Source organism: Rhinolophus sinicus, chromosome 7 (assembly GCF_057876585.1).
Source record: "Rhinolophus sinicus isolate RSI-liver-muscle chromosome 7, RSI-T2T, whole genome shotgun sequence".
NCBI lineage: Eukaryota > Metazoa > Chordata > Mammalia > Chiroptera > Rhinolophidae > Rhinolophus > Rhinolophus sinicus.
The window spans coordinates 12,841,457-12,866,511 of record NC_142507.1 but is presented as its reverse complement, the minus strand read 5'-3'; the positions used below and the strand labels follow the sequence as shown (position 1 = coordinate 12,866,511).

The window sequence follows — 25,055 nt, the reverse complement described above, 5'->3', positions numbered from 1 at the left end:
AGGTTCAAGATCACTTTGGAATTTTAGGTAACTGTAAAGGTTTAACTAGAACCCATTCAGAGAAAATCAGGCCAAGGATTAATGATCCTTCTCTGAAATCTTTCTATTCTTAAGATCACACACCTAATAACTGCTAATAGTGCATACCTTTTTTCATTCTCGTTAAGAAAAAACTCTGCATTTGCTATATCCTAAATAGCATAACTTTTGCTTCCGGGTCTATACTCATGGGCTATATCACTGCATTTCTTTAACTTAAAAATAGGCTGAACAAAATCATATATAAATATATATTACAACCCAGTTATTAGTAACTCTTACCTTAAACATGGGTCTCACATGCTCCAAATGTGTTGCACTTGTAAAAGGCGCCTGAACGTGGCTCACGGCCTCCATGAGTGCTTTAGCTGTCTTAGCCATCTGTTCCATTTCCAAGTTATACAGAAGTCTTCTCTGTTTTTCACTGGCTACATCTGAAACAACAAACACTCTTAGCATTTAAAATAAGAAGCATTTAAAAATGCTATTTTGATATTTTACTATAAAATAAACACCACTAATTAACATTAATTAAAAATAGCCTTAGGAAGCCAGACACAAAGTCACACCCCATGTGATTCCATTTGTATGAAATATCCAGAGTAGGTAAATCCCCCGAAACAGAAAGCCGCCCGACTGGTATAGCCAGGGGCAAGGGGAGGGAGGGAACATGGAATCACTGCTTAATGGACACAGGGTTTTCTTTCGGGTTGATGAAAATGTTTTGGAATTAGATGGAGGTGGTGGTTGCACAACATTATGAAGGGACCAACGCCACTGAACTGTTCACTTCAAAATGGTTGTTTATGTTGTGTGACTTTCACCTCAAAAATGAAAAAAAAAAAAAAATTCCTGAACTAGGAGTCAGGGATAAGTGGAAAACCTACACAAAGGGAAAAGAGTAGATACAAATCCATCACAATGAAAGTATTAGGGGAAACAACCCAAACACAGATAGAAGAGATGCTAAGAGGAAATGGCATCTGAGAAGGATGCATGCTTGAATGGTATATCCTGAGTTAACAAGAAAACAGTGGCCCTGACACTCCAGGATGATTTTACTGTTTCAGTACACCACCATCTCCTCCTCATATCCCATTTCTCAGTGATTTCCTACCACACTATACAAAATAGGCCAAAGAAAGTGAGATATGAAGACGTTATAATATGGGTATGAGAAGGAAAACTGAATCAGATCATTGCTATCTGCTTAGATGTGAAAATGAAGTCTTGATCAATATACTTAATGTTATAAGCAGAAGAACTGAAAATAACACAATCAAGTAAACTGCTGATTGGTACTAGGCTGGAATAAGAGCCAAGGATGCCAAGTTCAAGATCTGGCTCCGCTACTCTTTGGGCTTTAGGTGTAGAGATTTCATAAAAGTTTTTACACTACACTCAGCTCAGAGATTCTATGATTCTAAGTTTCCTAACCTTTGGACTTCAGTTTCCTAATCTATAAAATAAGGGAGAACTTACTAAAATTCCTTAGGATCATTCCCTATGTTTTTCCAAGAGATAAGGCTAGTTATGCTCCACTCTTCATTTTAATGTCATCTCCCTAGCCTGACTCTCATCTTATAATTCATCAACTTGTAGAAATACATACATCACACAGGCCTTTTTGCTTCTCCCCTGTCAACAAAATATTGCTACTATAATTTGTTCTGTTAGGTAAAGCCTGAGATTTCATTACCAAGTAGAAATGCTAAGAAAGGCAGAGTCCTCTCTCCATATTACTGCTTTATTCTTAAGCCACGACCTTCACCTCATTCCTGTAGTCAGGTTTGAGCTCTAATTTAATCATCATCATCCCCATGTACAGAATGTCTAGAATGGAGCCAGGCCCACGGCTGGCTCCTAAAGCTGGCTAGAGCCGGGAAATCTATACTGATAGAACTGTGGTGTGTCTGCAGCAGGGATTTCCAACTCCACAAGCTCCCCTGCAATCCTAACCTTCCCCACCTCTTCAATCACTCCTACTTCCAGCTTCTATTTATATATAACAATAGATGAAGGAATGTAAATACGTTGCTTGTAAATGATAAGGAGGCAGGAAAAAAGATTGAGAGTTAAAGTCTGACTCCTAGGGTTTCCTGACCAATCTCTGTAACCTCCAAATCCATGCTGAGATTAACTGCTAACTGGATAAGTATGAAGTAAATGCACACTAATCCATGCATATTGTGTAGCATTTTCTATTAATCATTGGTCAGAGCTATCTATCTTCAGCATGTGGGGGAAAAAAACACCAATCAAACTCTGTATTAAAATACTTCTCATAAAATAAGTAATACTCTAAGCCGAAAACACTTTAAGAACTCCTATTTTTCCTCCTGAACAATCAGGACTCAATTGATTTGGATACTTACTTTGTTTGCTTGATTTTGTAGGGATCGTTAGTTCTTTTGTTTCTTTCATTGATATCTTTTTTCCAGCTATTTCATTATAGATGGCTGATAGATACTCTTCAGGAAGGTCTTTACTGTCGTTGATCCCTCTATTCATCTTAATGTACTGCTCCTTTGTCATTTTATTTTTAACCTAGAAGGTTAATTTAAAAATTAACATTAAAAATTCACTCATATTTAAAAATTTTAAATACTCATATATAAGAAGATTTACAAATACTTCGAGAAGAGGAAGTGGAAAACACTAAAAAAAAAAACATACATTAAAAGGAAAACAGCCACAAAAAATGATAGCAATGTAGGAATATGCCATCCTGGCCTGTACTGATTCACCTGCTCTGATGAGCACATGAATAATCTGTAATAAGAACAACGAAAAATGAAATTATTTGTTTTTGCCCAAGGTTGAAGAGCTCTAGTCAGAGTCTTTAAAAAAGACCATGACAATTATTAGAAATATGTATCAAAAAGATTCAAATCTTAGTTCAGAAGAACATAAATGTGTTGCTAATGATTTAAAAGCTGATTTTATATAACAGTGGATGTAGGACAAAAACAGCTGAAATTTATTTAAAATCAGGTAATAATCTCTCCGACTCATCTTAGCAACTGAATGTGAGGTGATGCGGGTGAAGAGTCCTTGGGCTGTTTTGTCTGCGGAGTTCCTGTTTGCTCTGAACAGGAACACCCCACTGCGCACCTGACCCATCTCGTCTGCAGTCTACACAATGGCAGGCAGCCCGTCACCACACTAGGGAAGCAGCACAGACAAAACGCTTACGTGTCTCCCAAAACCCAGACCAAAATCCAGAAGCCTTATGTCGCCTCTGAAGACCCACTTATTTAATTAAATACATTTCTACCACCTTTTATAAAGAATTAAAGCCAACTTTTCTATAGCTAAGGCTCCTGTAAATTTACAAGAAGGTACACAGAATAATCATCATCAGAAGTTTGCAAAAATAGCTATAGAGAAACCATAATGTCCAGGGACTATAACTGGGATACAAACATTTATTTAGTTCAGATTACTCTGAAAACAGGTCCTTCTAGTGTGTCAGAAAGGGTGGGAGAAGCACTTTTCTTACAAAAATCTAAAAATATCACCATGCAAGTTTTCAAATGTTAATTTATTTTTCAAGGGGAAAAAAAACTCTAACATATTATAACTGTAAAAACTCATCTTGAGTCATGGCACCAAAAAAATATAAAAGAAAGCTAGTCATTTCATCTGAAGTTGAATTCAAAAGAATTTATTTCCTGTGTCCTTTTATAAAACTGGCCTGGAAGAAAACATACCTGAGGACTGTGCAGGTCTGTGGTCAGCATGATGATGGAGTAAGCCAAAACGTAAGCAGTATCTGCGCTGGCAAAAAGGGTTTGCCTGCAAAAAGAAATGTATCACGTTATATATAAACTTCCTGTTTTACAGTTTCACTAAGTAAGTCACCTCAAACCCCAAAGCACTTCTCATTTTCTTTTTCAGGATTTATGTTCTATCTCTATTACAATTTTTTAATGGAAATATTTTATCACTTCCAGAGTGCAGACAATCAAGTTCCCTGGGGCAGGGGTTATGAATCTCCGATGCTCCCTTGCGCAGTGTCTTGGAGGGAGTTGGCAACCAATAAGCACCTGCATTTGAATCTTGCTTACCCTTGGTTGCATTCTAGGTATCTTGCAGCAAATTTTTCCATCAATCGATCAATTTTCTGAGCTTCCCCTGGAAGACGAAATCCTTCCAGAAACATACGAAGAGCTGAAACAAAGTCCTTTCCTGAGAAGTCATGCTGGTCCACATACGCGTACATGACTTCTTTGTTAAATTTATCATTATCTCCCAGGAACTCTCCCACTTGAGTCTAAAGAATAAGAGACAGAAATTTATATCCGAATGGACTGTTACATTTGCCACACAGCCACTTAAAAAGCAGAAAAATGCATAAGATTCACAGGTTTTGACTACAGAGTTAACTATTTGAAACATGGAGCTGAAGTTAAATATATTAAATGTGTATGTTTTTTAAAAAAATGAAGATTTTTTTGCGGAGTTCAGAAAATTAAAAAGCAAAATTAAGAATACCTAAGTCATTCTTTAAGTTTTACTTACATACTCAGGAGGGCATTTTAAAGGGGCAACAATATGCATTATTAACTTAAAAAAGAATTGCATAGAAAGGTTAGAATGAACTAAAATGGCACTCTTACGGAGTCTAATCTTTCCTCTTGATGTAAGAATTGGGCGATATCTTCAGGCGTAGTGCCAAGCATCCCTTGTTCTTGGAGGTACTGTATTCCTCTCTTTGGTTTCTTATTAAATCTATATGTTAAAGTTAATAGGAACATTAGAAACAGAAAACCATTTGTAGTCCCTAAAAGAAGACCTTAAACCGCAATAAATTAATTTTCTAATAGCACTTAGAAAACAGGAACTTATTTAATATAACAATGCATGCAAGTACAAAATACATTATGCAAAAACTTTTATTATTATTTTTTCTCTTTAGAACAGAGTCTCAAATGGAAGAGCATAGTTATCATTGATATGGATCATTTCACAGACCATATGAGATACCGATGGGTAGTAGATTAACTTTGAGTAAGGATACGAATACCTTCAGTATTTCATACTTTTAATATACATATTCTCCTTCCTGCTTAAGTTATCTTGGCTTATTCTAATACACCTATTAGTTGTAAGTTTCCTGCTTTTAAAGTACAGAACTTGAATTCCAGGGACGGTTTTAGTCACAATCTGACAGCATTATTTTTTACATATACATAAAAAAAAAAAACTCTCCCGATACCCAATGTTTTCAAAATAAAGTCCAAACTGAGTAGACTGACACACAAACCCTTTCTCAGTGTGGCTCGTTTCTCATCCCCCCTCTCTCATCTACTCCCACATATCCAGTCTCATTCGCTGAACATAATGAAAGCATTTGCAGTCCATTTCCTCTGCCTGCCCTTTACCTGCTCCACACTGGGGAACTGTCCTTCAGGCTTAAAGATCCAATTTAAATGTCACCTCTGTGTTTCCAAATCATTTACTTCCTACTTTTATTGCACCAATAAGTACTTTGGTACCTCATCACCTGTCACCTGGGTATTGCAAGAATTCTTAAATGGTCTCCCTATCTCGTTTTGCTCACAAATTCCAACCCATCCTTCAGGTTGCTTGGCAGTCATCTTCCTGAAACAGGAATCTGATGCTGCCGCTCCTCTGCTTAAAATCCCCCAACAGTATTCCAATGCCAAGAGGCACAAGACAAACCTCCTTCACATGGAGAAGGCCTTCTGTAATCTGGATCCAACTCAATGCTTTCACCTTATTTACTGCTCCTGCTATGCTCAACAACAGCCCTCAAATGTCCTCCCTTTCCGCTGTGCTACCGCACATGCCATTCTTTACCTGAAATGCCCTGTCCTGTTCTGTCCTCCTATTGATTCCCCCGTCCAGGGCTATGTCAACCATCACCATGTACACAAATTAAAATCAAACCTTTTTCACTGAGATAAACACAAACCCTGCTCTCCAACTCTCACTCTAAAATATAATTTTTTAAAAAGTATAATAGTAAAAATGCAACAGATAATGTAGTCACAAAGTAAGAAGATAGCACAGAAGAAAAAGTGACTAATTTATAGAGATGGTCATGCTATATTTTCTGGGGAAGGTGACTGGAACTGAGCTTTGAAAAATGATTACATCTTTTATAAACATTAAGAAAAAACATCTCAGTCAGAGAGGTAAAGATCACACTAATCACAAAAACATAAAACATCATATTATCTGCACTGTTGGAACAATGAAGGGAGATTAAAGAAGTGGCCGACGATGAAGCTTTAGAGGCCAGCAGATCCAAACATGAAGGGGACTATATGCTATTACAAAAAGTTGTTGCTTTATTCTCTAAGAGCAAGAGGGGAGAAATAGAAGCAAGACTTGCATTTAAGAAAGATTACTCCTAGCTAAGTGTGAGAAAAGACTACAGAATAAATAAGACCAAACAAAGGTAAGCGAATTAAAATTATACTAATCAAGGCAAGAATTGGTGGTGGTCTGCCTTCAGAGAACAACTGCAGAAGATGGAGAGAAGAGAATAAATTGCAGAGATATTCAGAAAGTAGAATCAATAGGATTTAGTGACAGATTAGATGAAAGGGGAAAATCTAAGGTTAACTCCCAGGATTCTAGCTTACAAATTTAGTAATATGCTGGTGCTGCTAGTCTAAAGAAATACAGACACAATAGGGTTTTCTGTTTGTCTTTTGTTTTGGTAGGAGTATTGGAGAGTTGATTATGGAGAGAACGGAGCCTGACAAATTTGGCTATGGACATGCTGAGTGTAAGAAGCTATGCAATATCCAGGGGAGATGCCCCACAGGCAATTACAGATATGCGTCTGGACTTCAGTGTAAGTATTTACGTTAAAAATAACACTTGGGAGTTGTGAGATGTTGGTACATAGACAGTAGCTGAAGTCATGGAAAACAACATGAGCATCTAGGAGAAGTTACAAAGTAATAAAAGAGCTGAGGGACAGAAGCCTGGCAATGCTGAGGTGTATGCAGGAGATTAACAGCCCACACCAAGACTGAGATTGGGAGCAGGGACAGGACAGAGTGGTGTCATGAGAGGAACAGTTGTGGAAGAGTACCCTGAGAGCACAGCAACACAAACACATCCCCATGAAAGTACGCAGCAGAAAGCAAGGAGGACTGGAGCTAGGGAGACCCCCCCCTCTGAAGCCCTGGCATGACTCCCTCTGACCCTGAAGTACTTCAAATAAAGTTATCAGACCTCGGCAGCACTTTGTACAGCTCTCCATTACGGACATTACACTGCACTGTTCAAGTATTCCATCCAGAGTTCGACTGTAATCTTAAACGCAAGGTCCAGCGTCTTCATGTACGTGGCACAGTTCCAGGTACCAAAAAAGAGTTTGCTGAGTGACCCGCAGAATTTCAACACGAATACATTTACACATACTAGACCCTGAGCCCCTCACAAGCAAGGGCTGTTTCATTCATTGAGTTTTTCCAGGGCCTTGCATAATGTCTAGAACACAGGACACTTTGTAAATAATGACTAAAAAATTAGAATGAAGTATTAATGGTGACTTTAGGTAATTTTGTGAGATCTTATAACTTTATGACAAAGAATATGTGTACATTTTGTCAATTTTTAAAAATGCACATTAACATTGAAAAAAGGCATTCATCAAAAGGCACTGCTTAAGATTCAGGGAGAAATGCTTTACAGCACAACTAGCCAGACAACTAAACACATGAGGGAACTGTTAACAGTTTACAGTAGCTAGATTCATGGAGAAAAGCCAGCAAGTTCGTTTCTCCTTACAGCATCTCTCTGAAGGGAGAGATAGATGGGTAATAAGAAGAAGGAAGGCAGCATGATAATAGACAAGACATAGCCAGGAGCAGGCTGCCAGGCACAGCTTACTGCACAGACCGAGTGTACACGCTCAGCCCAGGGCCTGGTACACAGAGGAGCCAGGCTGGAAGGGAAGTTATCACCTTATCAACATGTAAAAATGAAATCAACAACACGGATCAATAATAAGAGTAGCACAGTTGTAATGGAGAACATATAAAACCTATGAATGAGCAATGCTAGGAATTGTTACCTGCTTAGGAAATATAATGGGGATTTTGTGACTGAACTAAACAAACAGTGCACAGCTGCACAACTGCACAAAACAGCACATAAAATGTAGAGAAAAATTAATGTAATGTGTATTACAAGGGTCTGTTTGGGCTCGACTGCAATGACTAAGGGGAAATGGAAAAGGAGGGACCAGAAGAAGTCTCAGAAACAGAACCATGCTCTTTTACTCACTGAAAGGTGGTAATAAGAAGGGAATAAAAACAAGCCGAAGGTGTAGAGAAATCCAGAGCGTGGTGGCCCAATCAAAGCAGAGGGACAGTCAATAACATTTCTCTTTAAAATCAGACACTCACAAATCTATTCCTTGCTCTATTATTTCTTTTTGCTGCTTCAGGACTTCAAACTGCTCCGGGTTGTCAGTGCCGGACATCTGTGTGCTGTAGCTGCCTATTCCTGACGACGATGTGGACTCCAGGGAATTTAAACTTCCGTATCTGTTTATTGTCTCCGGGTGTTTGATTTCACTCGTCTCTTGTTCTGAGGGCTTTTCCTGACCTGTCAGTAGAAAAACCAATACAGTATTCTGTCAAAGAAAAATACATATAAACACACATATATATATAAAATCTCAAATAAGGCAAAGTATTTCAATGTTGCTTAGATATCTGTTTAATATAAATATCAGCTGCCATTAGTACATGCACAATTTGCACCATTAAAAGGAGTTCCTTTTGCAGTCGCAGTGCCTCACGAGGGATTTAGCTCCTCCAGGGACTGAGATAACACTAGGCAGCCCTGCAGTTACAAGTTTTTCCCGAGGAAAGGTCAACGTCATACACAGATGAACAATCTTCTTAAAACATACTGGCTTTTATGTGTTTCTTCTCTAACTATACCTTAACAAAGTTGCATAAATATGCTTTAATGTAATATTCTAAATATTTCTAGGAAGATTTAGAAAGAAAATGTTTGGATACCTGAATTGGGAAATTCATAATTTTAAAGCTCATTATTTAACTTACAGACAATGCTTCTTCACCAGCAAAACCAATAAAGACAGACATCCCAAGACTGGCTTCATGGCATCTGCCACCATCCTCAAGAGTATCACTCACCTTCTCTAATGAACAATAACCCAAAACGTCACCTTACCAAGAGTTGTCTGCGAGTTGGGATTCACATACTGATCCTTGCTCCATTCGACCATACACTTCAAGATCGACACTAAGCATTCTAAGCCTTTTTTCCTCAGGCTCAATTCCTACAAAATAATCCACAAGGAGAATTAAAGGAAAGATCTTTTAAGGCAAACACACAGCACTTCCTCAGCAAAGTTTCAATTTGAAAATGCTTTTCCAGTTCTTACCTGAACGTTACTCATCCCGAGTTCCTGGCTGCCCCGTCCTTGAGCAATTTTTGACAGATCATTTACTAGTCTTTCAAAGATATTTGCGGCATTTAAGTCACAGTCATAGTTTACGTAAATATCCACTACACTCTGGGCATCTGTAATAATACAGTATATCAACAAAAGGAATACACTGTGTGAGTATATTTCACCTTTTACATGTCTTATAATAAAACAAAGATAATAAGGATAATTGCAAATACCTGCACAAATCCTTGTCAACGTCTGAATAACCATCCATTTGTGATCAAATGAGCTGGTAGAAGTTTCCAAAATGTATAGGAAAATTTCTTTAAAGAAGACCTGCGAGGAGAGGAAAACACCTGTTTAAAATATTGTCCACAATTCATGTGCGTGCCCACTTTTCCATGTCCCAAGGCTGCAGAGCAGAGGTTAGGATCCAGGCTCCTCTGGAGTCCAGCTGCTCCCGAGTCCACGTCTGAAACATTAGGACTAGCACAACCTGGGCGGCGACTTCACTAGCCCGTGCAGTGCACACTGCATGTCACACTGTTCCCTGTCGCACAGCCACTACGAAAGACATCTACAGACATCTGGAGCACCTCTGGGTGATCACTTCTTGAACATATTTATAAAACAAGTATAACTCAATCAATTTTTAACACTCCAAAGAGCAGAAACTCTGTTCCGGTCATCAGTTGTATTTTTTTTCAGACATGATAGTACTGGGCAAGCGAAGTGTCCCCAGAGTGAACAGGAACTGATGTAATCCACACAACAGAAAGGATCTAATTCGCATAGACTGCTGTATTTTTACGTTTACTCACATGTGGAAATCTCTATTGTCTGAAAACTACAAACTTATTTCTCACCCTCCTTTACACCAAATAATGTAAAGCACAAAGCAGTTAATCAACCCAATTAAATTAATTTCAATTTAAGAGCTAAGAATTTCCAGATTCAAATTTATTGTGGAAAAGCGACTGTGACTTAAGGGGACGACAAAGAAAACCAAATACAACCTATTGTATTAACATTTATGGAACATATGTATTACGAACGTAGAAATTCATATTTATAATAGAAGATGACTAACAACTCTTCCCCCAAACTGGGTGAGGTATCCTTGTAATGAGCTTTTCTTTCACAAAATTCAACACATATCTCTCACTTGCTTAACGACAGACTTTTCTGTAAGGCTGGAAGCACTAAGGGGGCGTGTCTGTCTTGCTGAGCATTGTGTCCACACAGCCTGACAGACAGTAGGCATTCGATCAATATGTGTGGCCATGGGTCCCAAACATGGCACCAAGAACGCTACAGCAAACTCAGAGGGATGCCATGAGAATTTCTGAGGTAAAATTCAGAGGGAAATACATTCCGTGTCCACATGAGCTCAGTTAGATCACGCTACATTCCTTTCAATTACATCATTGTTTTTGTAAAACTGCATTTTGGTGTGGCTACTATGATAAAAAGCAGATGCTGCATGAAAAATCAATGAATAGGAAATCAGAGTAGCAGTATCCAATTTGAGTCCAAGGTCTGAGAAGCTGTATAGTATCCAATAGGCACACACATTCCAATCGTCAGTAATTGTCACTATTTAAAACTATTTTCACAAACAGACATAAAGTAATACCCACGGAAAAATAACATTACAGAAACTCTGAAGTGACTATTCTCATAAAATGAATCTTCAATTAACAACAATCTCTACTTTGTTTTACAAATTTAGGTTTTCATATGTTGGGTTTTCTCCAGTTGCAACACAGCTCATCTTGCATTTGAATGTTCAGTATTTTCAAAAGCATATCTACAGCTATCTTGTTTTATCCTTGTAATCTCCCCAAAAAGGACAAGAGTGAAATAAACCTAATCTTTAAAAAAAAAAAAAAATTTGTAATAAGAATCTACCATCTATAAGCAGACAGGAAATTTCAGAAGTATTTCCTTTTAAACTCATGCTTACAAAAATTTTGTATATCAAATTTACTCTACAAAAGTAATAATCCCACCTTAATTTTTGTGATATCTGATTCCGTAAGAATTTATATTTCACACAGTCTACTAAATAGTATTTAATGAAGTGGAGTCTCAGTGTCCAAAAACCAGTCTTCCAAAATTCTCTAATGGCAATTTAAATGCCTCATCATCAAATGAAAGACTTTTAGCTGGTTACAGAAGCAGAAGTTTGAAAAGCTTTTTAAAAACTTTCTTTGATTTGTAGTTCCTCAAGATAATGGGGGAAAACTATGTGAAAATTGCAACTGCTGTTAGTTAAATGCCCTGCATTACTTTAACAGACATATGGTAAACTTCTAAAATTTGACATGTACGCACCAGAAATTGTTTCTTGTCCAAAAACATGGTCTAAATTGAAAAACTTTTCATTAAAATACCAAGGCCTTATTCTGTCTCATTTCCATAATAATGTTCTACATGAATTTAAATAGATTATTATAGAAATTAATAATAAAAGATAGTATGATTATCTTAGCCATCTCAAAACTCTAGGAAAATAATTCAGCTTTTCTATGAGCTAATGAATTATCATTTGTCTTGAGTTAGGAATAAAAAATTAAAATTAAAATGTAATTATCATATCAAACATAATATGAAGGGGAAAGTTGACCAGCATAAAAGTGAGTATTTCCAAAATATACAACGTCCCAACCAAAACTCATTTAACAAACGATAATTTGGAAAAAGCATCCATTAAGTCAGTAAAACAAAGTACGTACTATTTTCAAATATTGATTTATTTGAAGGTGAAAACAAGATCAGGAATTGCTTACACCTGCACGATACATGCGGACATGTTTGGCAGATTCCCTAATTTAGTTTGGCTAAGTCTCGGGCAGTATTTTAGAACCCCATGACTGTTCTTCTATATCCAAAGATCTTGGGAGAAAATTTTAGGAATACAATATGTACATTACAAAAAATACAAAGCAAAAATTAAATCTTCAAATGTCCTAAAATATAAGCCAAACAATGTAATTCTTCTTGATCTCCTCTTTAAAGTGCCAAAAATGGCTTAAAACCATGTATAGAAAGTATATACTTAGAGCTTTAAGAAACCATTATTACATACCATATTTATACACAATAGCAAAATTATTGTGAGGATTGAGTTAATTCAAGGCAACTAGAATCATTCATACAACTAGTGTAAATTCCTTGAAGGCAGGGACTGTGTGTCTTAATTTGATTTTGCATTCCCAGTGCTTACCTAGTGCTTAGTGCTCCATAGGCACATGTCAGTTGAATGGGTTAATGAAAAACAGAGTACATGACAAAACACAAGAATAATAATCTCATTTAACATGAAACAAATGAAATATCCAATACCTAAATGCAAAACATACCTCAATTTGCATCTTCAGATGCGTCTTGAAGTTTGACAACAAAGTTAGAAATATGGAAAGAGAAAGCTCAAAAACCTCTGGAACAGATGAGACTCCATTTTTTGAGAGTGCAACACACAGATACTGCTTAATAGCATTAATAAACATCTCATTTGTCCTGAAAACGGGTCCTGCATTCTGCAGAATGGATAGAAGTAACTGCAATGAAAGAATCTTGGATCGTAACTCATGAGACCTAAAATGTAAAAAAAAAAGGCACAGTATATGGACAAGTTTAGCATTATGGTCACAATAGGTTGTTCCTAAGATATTTCCTGGTACCATATAATTTCACAAACTTTTACATGGAGAGGAACAGAAAATTCTACAACATAAAAAAGCAAGTACAGTACATGAATAAGCTTAGACACTAATGGGTAGTTCTACTGATGTACCCTTGTACCACAAAATTTTACCAACTTTTAAAATGGGAAAACATTCATTTTTAACATTTTTAATATCAACCTACTGTTCCTTTGAACAAACAATTAATAATTTCAAGATTTATGCCTTATTCCTTTCTTTTGCAAGTATATTTCACTTTTTAGAAATCAGTGAACTTCTTAGATTAAGTGCCACACTTCTATATAATAGGTCCAATGTACTTTGTCCCTATTTATGCTACTCAAAATCTTAAACACTAATAAAAAGTTTTGGTTGCATTAACAAGTTATAGCACGACTTCAAGTTTACTTTTTCAGTAACCACTTAAAGTGTTTTTTTCTTTTTTGAAAGACAAAGGGGCTTTTAGAACATTTCTATCTCAATAGTTGATGCATTTATTCTAAAATTGTTTATAACGAAAAACACATCAGCTTAAATTTAAAAAACTTTTTCTGATCAATATACTTTGCCATACCTGATCACTAGCATTTTAAGGATCAGATTTTCCAAATACAATTTTTCTCCCATTTAAACAGACCTCTTAAACCTAACCAACCAAGGAGATTGATCCTAGGACAACTTTTCAAATGCAGAATACACTTAAATGCTCTAGCAGCTGGTTCTTTATTTATTCCAAACTCTATATTCAGTCACATTTTATACCATATAGTAAACTTAATTGTTCTTGATTTCTACCTTAAGAATGCTATGGTTATGAGTGTCAAGTAATTCCCAAACCTATGAAACGCTAACAAGGAATATTTAATTTCATATAAATGGGAATCATAACAAATATTACCATCTTTCAAATAAAATTGGAACTAATACCATGGTTCATTATGAAACAGTCATGCTTCCAAGATGGCTATGCCTCTGAACCTAAGACTATGTCCAGCAAATACAGTATCACACACACACACACACACACACACACACACACACACACACACAAAATGCTTAGATAAGTCAAGTCACAACAGCTAGAGGCAAGACTGAATAGCTACAGGAAAATATGGAGTGGGCCAAGTTAGCTCCCCTTCATGTCGAAGCCTTCCAAGACTTATGCACTATTACTGCTTCCTAGTCTAACTTAACATTTATCACCTTTTTGCTTACTTCCAATAGCAATTAAAATTTGCAGCTCTAACATGATTTTTATGAGTGTTTTATTTTTGGATCCCAAACATCTAATAAAATGCTTCGTACATAGTATGCTCAAAATAATTAATGATTTATGCACTATCTAAACATTTCTTAAGTACCTACTATGACTAAGTCACTGACTAATGAAGAAATGATCAAATGATTGTCCTATGACACAACAGCATATACTTTTGACAGGCAAAAGAGCCTGGAAATTTCACAGGTCTACCGTTTTTCATGGGATAGTTTCAAATTATGATTCAATCTTAAAGAACACTTCCTGGATCATCATTTTAGCAAGGCCACAAAATATAGAGAGAAGACAGAAAAGAAAATTATATAGCTACAAAAGCTCATTTAAAAAAAATTATTCAAGATAGAAAACCATATATTCTCTTTTGGAAAAAGAACAGGTTCTAGGGTTGAAAAATCTGATGTCCTTCAGTATTCAATTTCAATGCTTAATGACCCTGATGGTCAAAAAGGTCTTTTTTAATGTACAAATAAAATTTCCTAATATTTGGTTTAAGTCCACTAAGTAGGAGGATAATTAATTTATATTATTCCTCACAAGAATACTTTATCACAGTAAACACTGCAGCTCTCCAACACTTGATTATTCTTTTTCAGGACTAAATAAACACCCTCCCCCACATAGTACGCTTCAAAATGCATATATTTTCTTTTGTGTTATCATTCTTGGTATTTTACTTTTATGTTTCTAGCATTTTTCTTCAAATCACATTTTTTATATTTGATTTGGGAAAACTAAGCATCTGGGGCTTTCAAGGTCAGTAACATTTTTAAATCATAGCAAAAATGGCCTTCAGCAATACCACCAAATTCTTAAATTATATCCTCCTTAAAGGTCTTCATCAATCCAGAATGGGATGTCAAAACTGTCAATTTCTGAATAAGCTTTTTTTCACCCTCATAATGAAAATAAGAAATTGAAAACAATTTAAATATATTCTTATAAAATATATAGGGTATAGTCACGTTTACATTGCAATCTGAACAACCTTAATCCTTTTTCTGTCGAGTTTATATTTTCAAAATACAGAAGAATCAATAAATCATATTTATGACTCTGAAGAGTTGGGCCTAAAAAGATTCTAGAATTTGTGCTTCTGGGCCTAAAAGATGTTTCTCACTAAATCAGTACAATGTGATAAAACTATAGAAAATATGAAGTTTTTATAATTGTTTCTAGTCTTTCCTCTTAGTTGACACTTAGAAACTGAAATGCTCCAGAATTTTTTTTTTAACTTTTTATTTTAAGTGTGTTTTTCCAGGATCCATCAGCTCCAGATCAAGAAGTTGTTTCAATCTAGTTGTGGAGGGCACAGCTCACAGTGGCCCATGCCAGGATTGAACCGGCAACCTTGTTGCTAAGGTAGCACCACGCTCTAACCAACTGAGCTAACCAACAGCCCTCTAGAGTTTCTTTAAATTAAGTAATATTGCTTACATTTCCCCCTATTTCAATATCCCTTACTGACAGTCACTTAGGCCTTCTCCAAAGTTTCTTTCTCTAGAGTTCTCCTGAAATTGTCATGCTATAATAAATCATGCTGCAACACCAGAAAGGCATGCCTCTGTAATAATTTCCAAAATCAATCTCAAACAGGAATTAGTTACACTTGAATCATATGAAATGAAAGGTATCTGATGATTTATTACTTACAAAAATGGTACTTTCCTACGATTTAAACTATGTGTGATGGGAATCAGACGAGTGACTCCTATGTCAAAGTATTTCCTGTTTCCCCATGGAGAAAGGTATTATCTTAGGGCATTTCAAGTCATTAACGAATATGTATTATCTTTCATTATGAATGAAGATTTCTTTCTCTTAGGTTTTATTACCTTTCAACTGGTAGCTTTCAGAAGCCTAGCATGAGGCTACATGTAACAGGGCTACATTAGCTCCTAAGTGACTTAAAACTCTGAAATAAGAATTCATTCAATCATTCAATATTTACTGAGCACCTACTATGTACCAGATACAATTCTATAATGCCGTCAGTATGTTGGGAAATAGTGTAAGGTATTTACTCTAGTAGTTTTGGAACTCGTCATTTTTTAAAAATAAAATAATCCTAAAATATATTCTTGAGGATCCTACAGAACAAGAACAACAAAAGAAAATCCAAAGACGACCTTTAAGTAAGTTTCGAGCTTCAAAAACCGTATTTGTCAGGCAGAACAGCTAATGACTTACTTTGGATCTGGTGGTCCATCTGACAGTGGTTTCATTGACAGTTTACACAATGACCTGAATACTAGAAAGGCATCCTTTTGTAAAATGTGGGAAAACTTAGCACCAGGTGAAGGTCCTGAAGAATTTCCAGATTCCTAAACAAGTTAACAATACCATGGAATTAAGATATTTGCCAGTGTAACATTATTTCAGCCTTTATATATTTTATTCAATTCAGTAATAGGTGGGGTTCTATTGGAAGGGAAACTAAATGAGGAATTTGCCACATTGTTTTTCTTTTAATTTGACACCCCACCCCCATCCCCAACAATTAATGCCTTAAAAATGCATTACTTTAAAATATTCCCTTTTTGCCACCAAATAAACTCTTAAAATGTACCTAATTCACATTACTACTAACAAAAAGCAGATCATGCCCTGACAAAATACCTCATTCACAGCCTAAACTACGTTTCCCACTTCCTGTCACTGGCTTTTCCATGTCTTTGTCCTGTTGTACTTTTTATCTACTCTATGCAGACAGACACTAGAGAATGGAGACTACCAAAACAATGTTTAAAAGTATTAACTGATGAAAGTCAACAAGGCCACGAAAACTTACCGCTATGTATGCGGCAATGATTTAGGGTACAAATCCCTTATCTAAAAAGATAAGGATAAAAACCCACAAAATGTAGGACAGGACCCATTGCTACCACAGTACGGATTTCACTGTAGCCCTGAACAAAAGGTAAGATGAAGTTCTCTAGATTTCTAAAAGTTCTTTCTCATCCCACGATAGCAGAATTATCCTATGAATATGAGATAAGAATTTTCTTTTTAAATGTAATTTCAATGGGGAGGGTTTAGGGAAGATATGAACACAGATAAAAAATGGTAGAGTTGGAAATTTATCAATTTATTAAGGAAATAAACTGCTTTGATTTATATCAATGAGAAAAAAACAAACCCAAGTTTTTTATTTCCCCAAACTGAAATCAGCCAGTATTATCAACTGGATATATTCATCACAAGTGTTGGTATAAATCTGTAAGATTAACAGCATTTTCCCACCCCCATTTATACCTGAGTATCATTGGAAGAGACAGACAATCTATCGTCAGGTAAGGACGGTGTATATGCAACAGAAATTGGTGTTCCTGGAATTCCATTTGCTTGAATATTTTCACTGTCGCTACCATCCTCTATAGTTCCACTGTTGCCATCTGTACTTGCATTTATAGTAGTTCTTTCTCCCATATCTAAAACGGTAATAAAAAACATGCAAATATATCTGACTTAACTGAAGTATATTGAAAAGGCATGGAGTATTTAAAATGGAACAGTGGCAGAAAAGCAACGTGAAGTAATGTGTTGGCACCATTTAAAGGTTAGCATACTTACGAGTAAGTAAATATGCATTTGGAATACACCCAAATATGATCCTTAAGTAGCTCCAGCAATGAAACATTCAGCTGATGAAAGGCTAACAAGCATGTGCCAAAACAGAAGCTTAATTTTAGTCTATATTAGCATTTACTAAACTGGGTTCTAATGAATGCTAATGCCTTAAGATGGCAATAGAAATTCCTCGAAAAAATATTCCATTATCAAATAAGAGGGAAATGCTGCGAAACAGGTTTCTTTATTTGAGCCTTTTATTTGCTATATGCATTGAGCTCTCCAAAGGGATATACAATAGGCAGTATTTTCAAATTTATTTTACCATGAGTTCTCTCCCTTTTTTAGAATACCATTAATACCTCTTATAACATATGTTCTTTGGAACACAGCTATGGAAATAACGGCCTATACCCCTAATATTTTTAAGTATGTCACTCTAGATCATCATACTTGTAAATAATATAAACAGAAATAAGTAACTTTTGGTAGAACATAGATAATGCAAATAATACCAAGTTTCAGAACTGCTCTAAGGTATAATGTATGTAACTTTAAACAAGAAAACACATACATGTCTGTGAACATAATTCAGTAGCTATCTAGCAGGAAACTGCTCCTAATACCCTACCAATTAAAAGAAAACTATAAGCTAGCGTGAGGGAAACATACTGTATTATAAGGAGCACAGATTTTAGAATATGAAACATGTGTGTTTCAATCATGTCTCCACTACTTCTTTAACTGGGTAAGTTATTTCATCTTTCTTTGCCTCAGTTTCATCATCAGCAACAAAGATAGTCTATGAGGAATCACGCACACACACAAAGAACACAACTGGTTCTCAATACGTGGTAGCTATTATTAATTTTGTTGATAACTGATAACATGTACCCAGTCAGACTGATTAAAGTAATGAAAGGACTGTATCTGGTGTCCCTCCTCTGAAAGTGCTTTCTGCTCTCCAAATGAGAATACCCTGGACAGATTAAACTGGGTTAATTCCAAAGTATGTTTTGCAATTAACAAGTGGTACGTGCGAAAGATATTCACTGATAAAATATATTTGGGTTACTTTGTATTACACAAAATACTTGCTTCCCCAGTGGACCTTCTGAAGCTTTAATATGCTAATTTTTGACATGCTATATACATATATACATATGTATATACATATATAAAGAATGCCTATATATACAAATAATTCTCTGGAAGAAGTCAGAAAAAATTTAATAATGATTATTGCAAACTGATAAACATTCCCCAAAGCACTTATTCCAAACCATTTTCTCTGCATCCAATCACCTTTCCTCCATAGTCCCTCCTCCACCTTCCCTTAACAATCAACTTTCACCTTCTACTTAGCTAAGAGGTAGGCTCCCTCACTCTCCCTTGCCCCATTGTAAAGTAGCTTGACATGAACTATAATCTTTTTCTTCCCTCTCATTTTAGGAAAAAAACATTTCTTCCCTCTCATTTCTAAGTTGAACCATTAATTCACCCTCAAATCCATTTCTTCTTGCCTTCAGTAGTATCCTTCTCCCTGAGAATTTTCTTGTAATATGACATTTAATTGCAAGCACATGTCTGGCTCTTCCCATTACATGACTGGATTTTCCCCATTACTCAACAAAAATATTCAAAACTTCACACTTAAAAAAAAAAAGTCTTCCTTCAACTCTTGCCACCTCAGCTACAGTTCATTTTTCTCCCTTGTTCTGTGTCAAATTACTGAAAGGAATAATCAATAATATATTCCTAGTTCATTTTTTTCCCCTCTTTCTGTCAAATTACTGAAAGGAATAATCAATAATACTTTCCTTCTTCGCTTCTTAGGAAATTTCTCAAAGGAAATGAAAACATTCTGATTTTATTTTCAGGCTCTGAAGCCCAGGCATTCTTGATTTGAAATCTTCATTTTACCTTGTAGGAAAGATCCTACAATTTAATCTCTCACTGCCCAAATTTTCTCATAGTATCAGTACGTAAACAACCCAATGTTTGGGGAGGGATAAATGCAAGTAATGCACATAAAATCATTTGGGACACACAGAGAAGTACTTACCGTGTTTCCCCGAAAATAAGACCTAGCCAGACCATCAGCTCTAATGCGTCTTTTGGAGCAAAAATTAATATAAGACCCAGTCTTATTTTACTATAATATAAGACCAGATATAATATGATATAATGTAAATATAAATATAAATATAAATATAATTATAAATATAAATACAATATAAGCCCGGGTCTTATAATAATTTTTGCTCCAAAAGACGCATTAGAGCTGATGGTCCGGATAGGTTTTATTTTGGGGGGAAACACAGTAATAGTTAGATATTTATTATTCAGTACTTTTTCTCCTCTAATTGTCCCCTAAACATGAATGCAGACTTCTGTTTTCAAAGTGATGAATTGAACCCACTAATTTACCTTCTTCTTTGACAAATCCCACTGAAATAAGTAGAAAAAATATAAACAAGACAAACTCTTTAGTAACACTGGAAAACTAAGGAGAATATGATCAATGGACCAAAATCTTGGAGGAATTCCTAGAAAATATGATATGAACCTATCATTCAATTATACTTCTACACGTATATGTAGCAGGATAGTATATGCTTAGTCCTGTGCAAGATACCATCAATTAAATAAGCTTCAGCGGACTGGTCTCAAATCTAACACTATCTATAATAATACTATTTAGGAAAATGTGAGTGAAATTCCTAACAAACTTTAAGACATTTTTATAATACAATTCATAAGATAGGAACTGGTTCTATATCACGACTTAGTCACGATAATGAAGGTGTGAGAAATCATGATTTTTTCCAACAAAGATATGAAATACTCAAAACCAAATCAACTGAAATATTTTCTAATTTATAAAGTTTAACACATTTAGGAGGATGGAGAATCTACCCCTGCCCCTCTACCACCAAACACAAGATCAAAAACTTTAATGGCATTAACCATTTTTCAATTGGGTAGGGAATAGTGGATTTTATATAAGACTGTAACTGAAGCTGGGGGGAAAAGAAGTACTCTACTATAATCAAAGATATTTAAATATATTTTCTACACACACTCACTAATTTGAGAAAGAGCTTATATTTTTGCCCTTTTTAACTCACACATTATAAAAATAGTCTCCACAGTCAGATGAAATACCATAAGAAAGAATATACCCATGTCGAGTGAAATAAACTACCTCCAACAATGATGTTCACCATTTCTTCTACAATGCTCTGTACAATGTCTTGTGGCTTTTCCTCACAGTCATGATTTTCTCCATCATATAATATATCATTTTTGGATAATGCTTTAAAAAGAAAACATTCAAGAAAACAGTATTTTATTTTGGAAACTCTTACTAAACATTCATAACAAAAACTTTCTTAAAAATGAATAAAAAAAATATCAAATAAATAATACTATAAGCAATTACATGTTAAACCTTCAAAACGTGTAACCAAACCAAATTTTAAAATATTTTATAAATTCAAATCAATTTCAACAATAATTCATTTGACAAACCATTAAATTACACAACTTCAGTGAAATTTCTAGATTATTCCTTTGAGAACCAAAACTTTTAAAAGTATTTTGAATGAAACATTTCTAACATGTCTCACACCAAATAATGTATTAAAAGTAACTAAAGCTTATTTTGATTAATTAGGCTCATCACTGTGCTCTTATATAGTGAGGTCCTAGAAGCAGCAGCGAGTGCCCTCCAGTCCTTCCTATTTGTTCCCCAATAGAACCTACATATCCAATGTAAAATGAGAAAGAACTCATTCTCCAATTTAACATGAAAACAGGCATAACTGCCAATCAGAACTTCTGAACAGCAGGAAAGAAACTGGTAAAACTTGGCATTCCATTTAGCTTGTATAGACTACTGTAGATAAAGATAGGGTTTCCACTGGATTTTTTGAAATGCTGAAAATATATTAGGAAGGTTCAATTAGTACTTTCAGATGCTTTGGGAGCTGGGACCCTGTTCTGAGAACCACTGCCTGCCTACAGCAAATGGCATGAGACTGCCTATCAGCCGATCTGCTACTGTCTACACCCCGACCCCACCCCTATCCCACCCCTACCCCACCCCACCATGAAGGATCAGGATTTATAATCCTGGCTTCCCAAAGCCTGTCCTCCCTTCTGTTCATTAATCCCAATCTACTTGTTGCTGCATTCCACATAATACTGAGTGAGTGCCACAGGGGAAACTTGGTAAGTAAGCACATCAAATCAGTAACCCTATTTTATTTAAAAAAAAAAAAAAAAAAATTCAAATACAATAGCATTTAGAGTCTTCCGTGGAATAAAAACATACGTCTTGACAGATAATATTTCCACAATTCTTAAGCTTTGTATTTCTGTGCTTTAGTTGGTTAAAATTAGCTAGTCTGAAAATTAGGGTTTCAACACAACTAAAAATGTGCATGAAATGACTGGGGAATCAAGAGTTCAGTTCTCATATAAATCATCTGACAGAAATAGATTAATTCATTTATTTCACATAGGAAATGATTAGAGAATTATTATGTCCAAAGTCACACAGCTAGTAAGTGACAGAGATAAGACTCAAAGGAAGGAATCTAACTCCAGATCATGTACTCTTAACCACGATTTTCAGGTAGAAATTTCACTTGTATCAGCTGTTGGGAGAAAAACACCCTTAAAGCCAAAATCATCATTACTATGCCACCACAAATGATGTGTTATTTATAATTCTGTGTCCTGTAAGGTACCTACAGTGGTACCTCATACACAATACAGTAGGTGCTTTCATTCCTTGGGTGTCAACACATGATGTTTCTTCTGTCGAAAATTTCTTAAATTTTCTACCTAGTCAATACCTACCCCTACCTAAGAACATTCAGCAAAAACACCATCACTTTCTCTAGAAAGGTTTTCCCTAATTTTCCTCAGAATTACATTGTACATGCCACTTTCAGGATATTTACCACATTATACCTCATTTATACACCCTAAGAGCAATGGCTGCACCTCCATCAGCTTTCTAACCCTGAGTCCTAGCACAGTGCCTAGGACAGAGTATGCTAAACAAATGTTTGCTGAATGCATGGATGAAGAAATGAAGGAATAAATAACGTTCCAGCTTTATTAGAGATTAGCCCTTTCAATCAGTCCCTTTATAAACTCACAGTGAAAATAAGGTAAATGTTGGCAAGGGCAGACTAGAGAAATGTAAATCGTATAAGCAGTATAGATTCATATTAGCTTGAGTACTGTGAATGCTTGGTTTATCAAAATTATCCCTTTTAAAATAAATAGTAAAGTACTAGTAAACATAATAAAAAACATCTATTCATGCCAAGGCTGCTGTTCATGCCACTATTAGGTTACAGAAAAGATGTGGTTAAAAAAAAAAAAATCAAAAGCTGAAAATATATATGTTTCTTCAAAGTGAAGTAAAAAACACAGAATTCAGATGAAATAATGTAACTGAGTCCTAACCACGTCCGTTTTACACAACCACACTGCACAAGCAACAGAATTTCCATCATTTTCTGACACCACCCTAAGCAGGAACAAAGGGAACAACCAGTTTTATAGAACAGCTAAACCTGAGAATGTTTGGGGCGAAAATGACTTCATGTGACTATTTTTAGGGAAACAAATTTGTAAAATAAATCAATGTAATTTAATTTTTATAATCTTGTGACCTTTTCTTATAAATAAATTTATTTAGAAAAAGTACTGTCAGAGAACATCTCTTTTTTTGTATGTTAGGTGGTTATTTAAAAGATTTCTATTTACATTTAATTTCAGTACTTGTCTGACCATAATATTTTCTGAATGATTTCCTAAAATTTTCAGTCACATTCTGGAAAACTAAACAAACAGGTTTCCTTTATTGTGAAACTAATTTTAAGAAAACTGAAGTTCCTATATAACATGCTAACAAGACATTCATCACCCTCTTTAGTAACACGTATCTCCTGCAGAACAAGTCTATATAGCACACTGCTGAGATTCTAATGAATGCACAGTGTCTCTAACAGATGTCTCGTGGGTTGAAGTGAAATTAACTTTACCACCCAGAACAGAGAAAGTCCACAATTACCACACTGTGTCTAACAGCCATTAAGTCACATTACTCTTTCCACATGTCTTTACCCAAAATGCATTCCGACACTCTTCTTTGAAACGCAGAGCCCCCCCAAACCCCACCCCCACAAGCCTTTCTCAAAAAAAGATTACTTTCGGCTGCAGTTGCCTGGTCAGCTTCAGTCTGTTCATTTTCTGCGCTGGAAATATCAGATCCGTTTTCAGGTTCGGTGTCATCCTGAAGGCTTTTATCCACATCATTTGTATGAGGATCAAGGTCTCCTTCGTGGTCTTGGGGTAAGTGATCCACGGTCTGAGGTGGCAGGTACCTAAGGGGAGGCGACTCTGGCTCATGGTGGCTGACGGGAGACTGCAGCAGGTGATGCTGCTGCCGCTGCCTTTCCTTCTCCATGTGTTTGGCTTCCTGCAACTGGAAAGAAGTAGAACAATTTCCGGTATTCGTAAAATAAGTGTTTAAAATTTGAAGGCATAATGTTACACTAAAGTATAAGTGTTTTATATAAAGCGCCACTTTGTCTCTAGGCTTACAAATTGTAGTCCATCAGAAACAAAGAACATAAAATACAGCAACACACACCGAAACAATTTAACACTGGTTACTTCTTCGGGCAATGGAAACGGGCACACACACCAGAGACGGAAGTCTTGCACTATGTGGCCTCCATTCACTATGCATTTCTGGAGTTTGAATGACATAAATGTATTATCCACACAAGACAAAATTTAAAAACAAATACATTTTAATAGCCTCAGAATAATAACTGGATTGTTGCCAATAGTGGATTTATCTAGAATCAAGTAAGTTTCACTAAGGGAGAAGAAAAGTCGATGGGGGAATAAAATACACACACACACACACACATTTTTACTTATACATACAGAAACAAAGTCTAGAAAGACACCTAAGAAACCAGTATTAATGGTTACCTATAGGGGTTGAGGGTTAGGAAGGAAACTTTTT

The 25,055-nt window shown here is 35.7% G+C and overlaps 1 protein-coding gene across 2 annotated transcripts in view; it reads right to left on the bottom strand.

Moving 5' to 3' along the window:
* Positions 1–25,055, bottom strand: part of ARFGEF1 (ARF guanine nucleotide exchange factor 1) — a 101,238-nt gene that overhangs the window by 35,047 nt on the left and 41,136 nt on the right. For both annotated transcript variants that reach the window (XR_012491664.2, XM_019726256.3), the window contains exons 6-19: positions 24,227–24,503; positions 21,201–21,311; positions 17,678–17,853; positions 16,613–16,746; positions 12,823–13,057; positions 9,694–9,793; positions 9,449–9,588; positions 9,235–9,343; positions 8,436–8,637; positions 4,662–4,773; positions 4,110–4,315; positions 3,753–3,837; positions 2,415–2,586; positions 322–473 (exon numbers count right to left, since the gene is read on the bottom strand). Coding sequence is in view for 1 of the 2 variants with exons in the window: in XM_019726256.3 (XP_019581815.1) it covers positions 322–473; positions 2,415–2,586; positions 3,753–3,837; positions 4,110–4,315; positions 4,662–4,773; positions 8,436–8,637; positions 9,235–9,343; positions 9,449–9,588; positions 9,694–9,793; positions 12,823–13,057; positions 16,613–16,746; positions 17,678–17,853; positions 21,201–21,311; positions 24,227–24,503 (2,211 nt within the window). In the remaining variant the exon portion in view is untranslated. The remainder of the gene's footprint in view (positions 1–321; positions 474–2,414; positions 2,587–3,752; positions 3,838–4,109; positions 4,316–4,661; positions 4,774–8,435; positions 8,638–9,234; positions 9,344–9,448; positions 9,589–9,693; positions 9,794–12,822; positions 13,058–16,612; positions 16,747–17,677; positions 17,854–21,200; positions 21,312–24,226; positions 24,504–25,055) is intronic.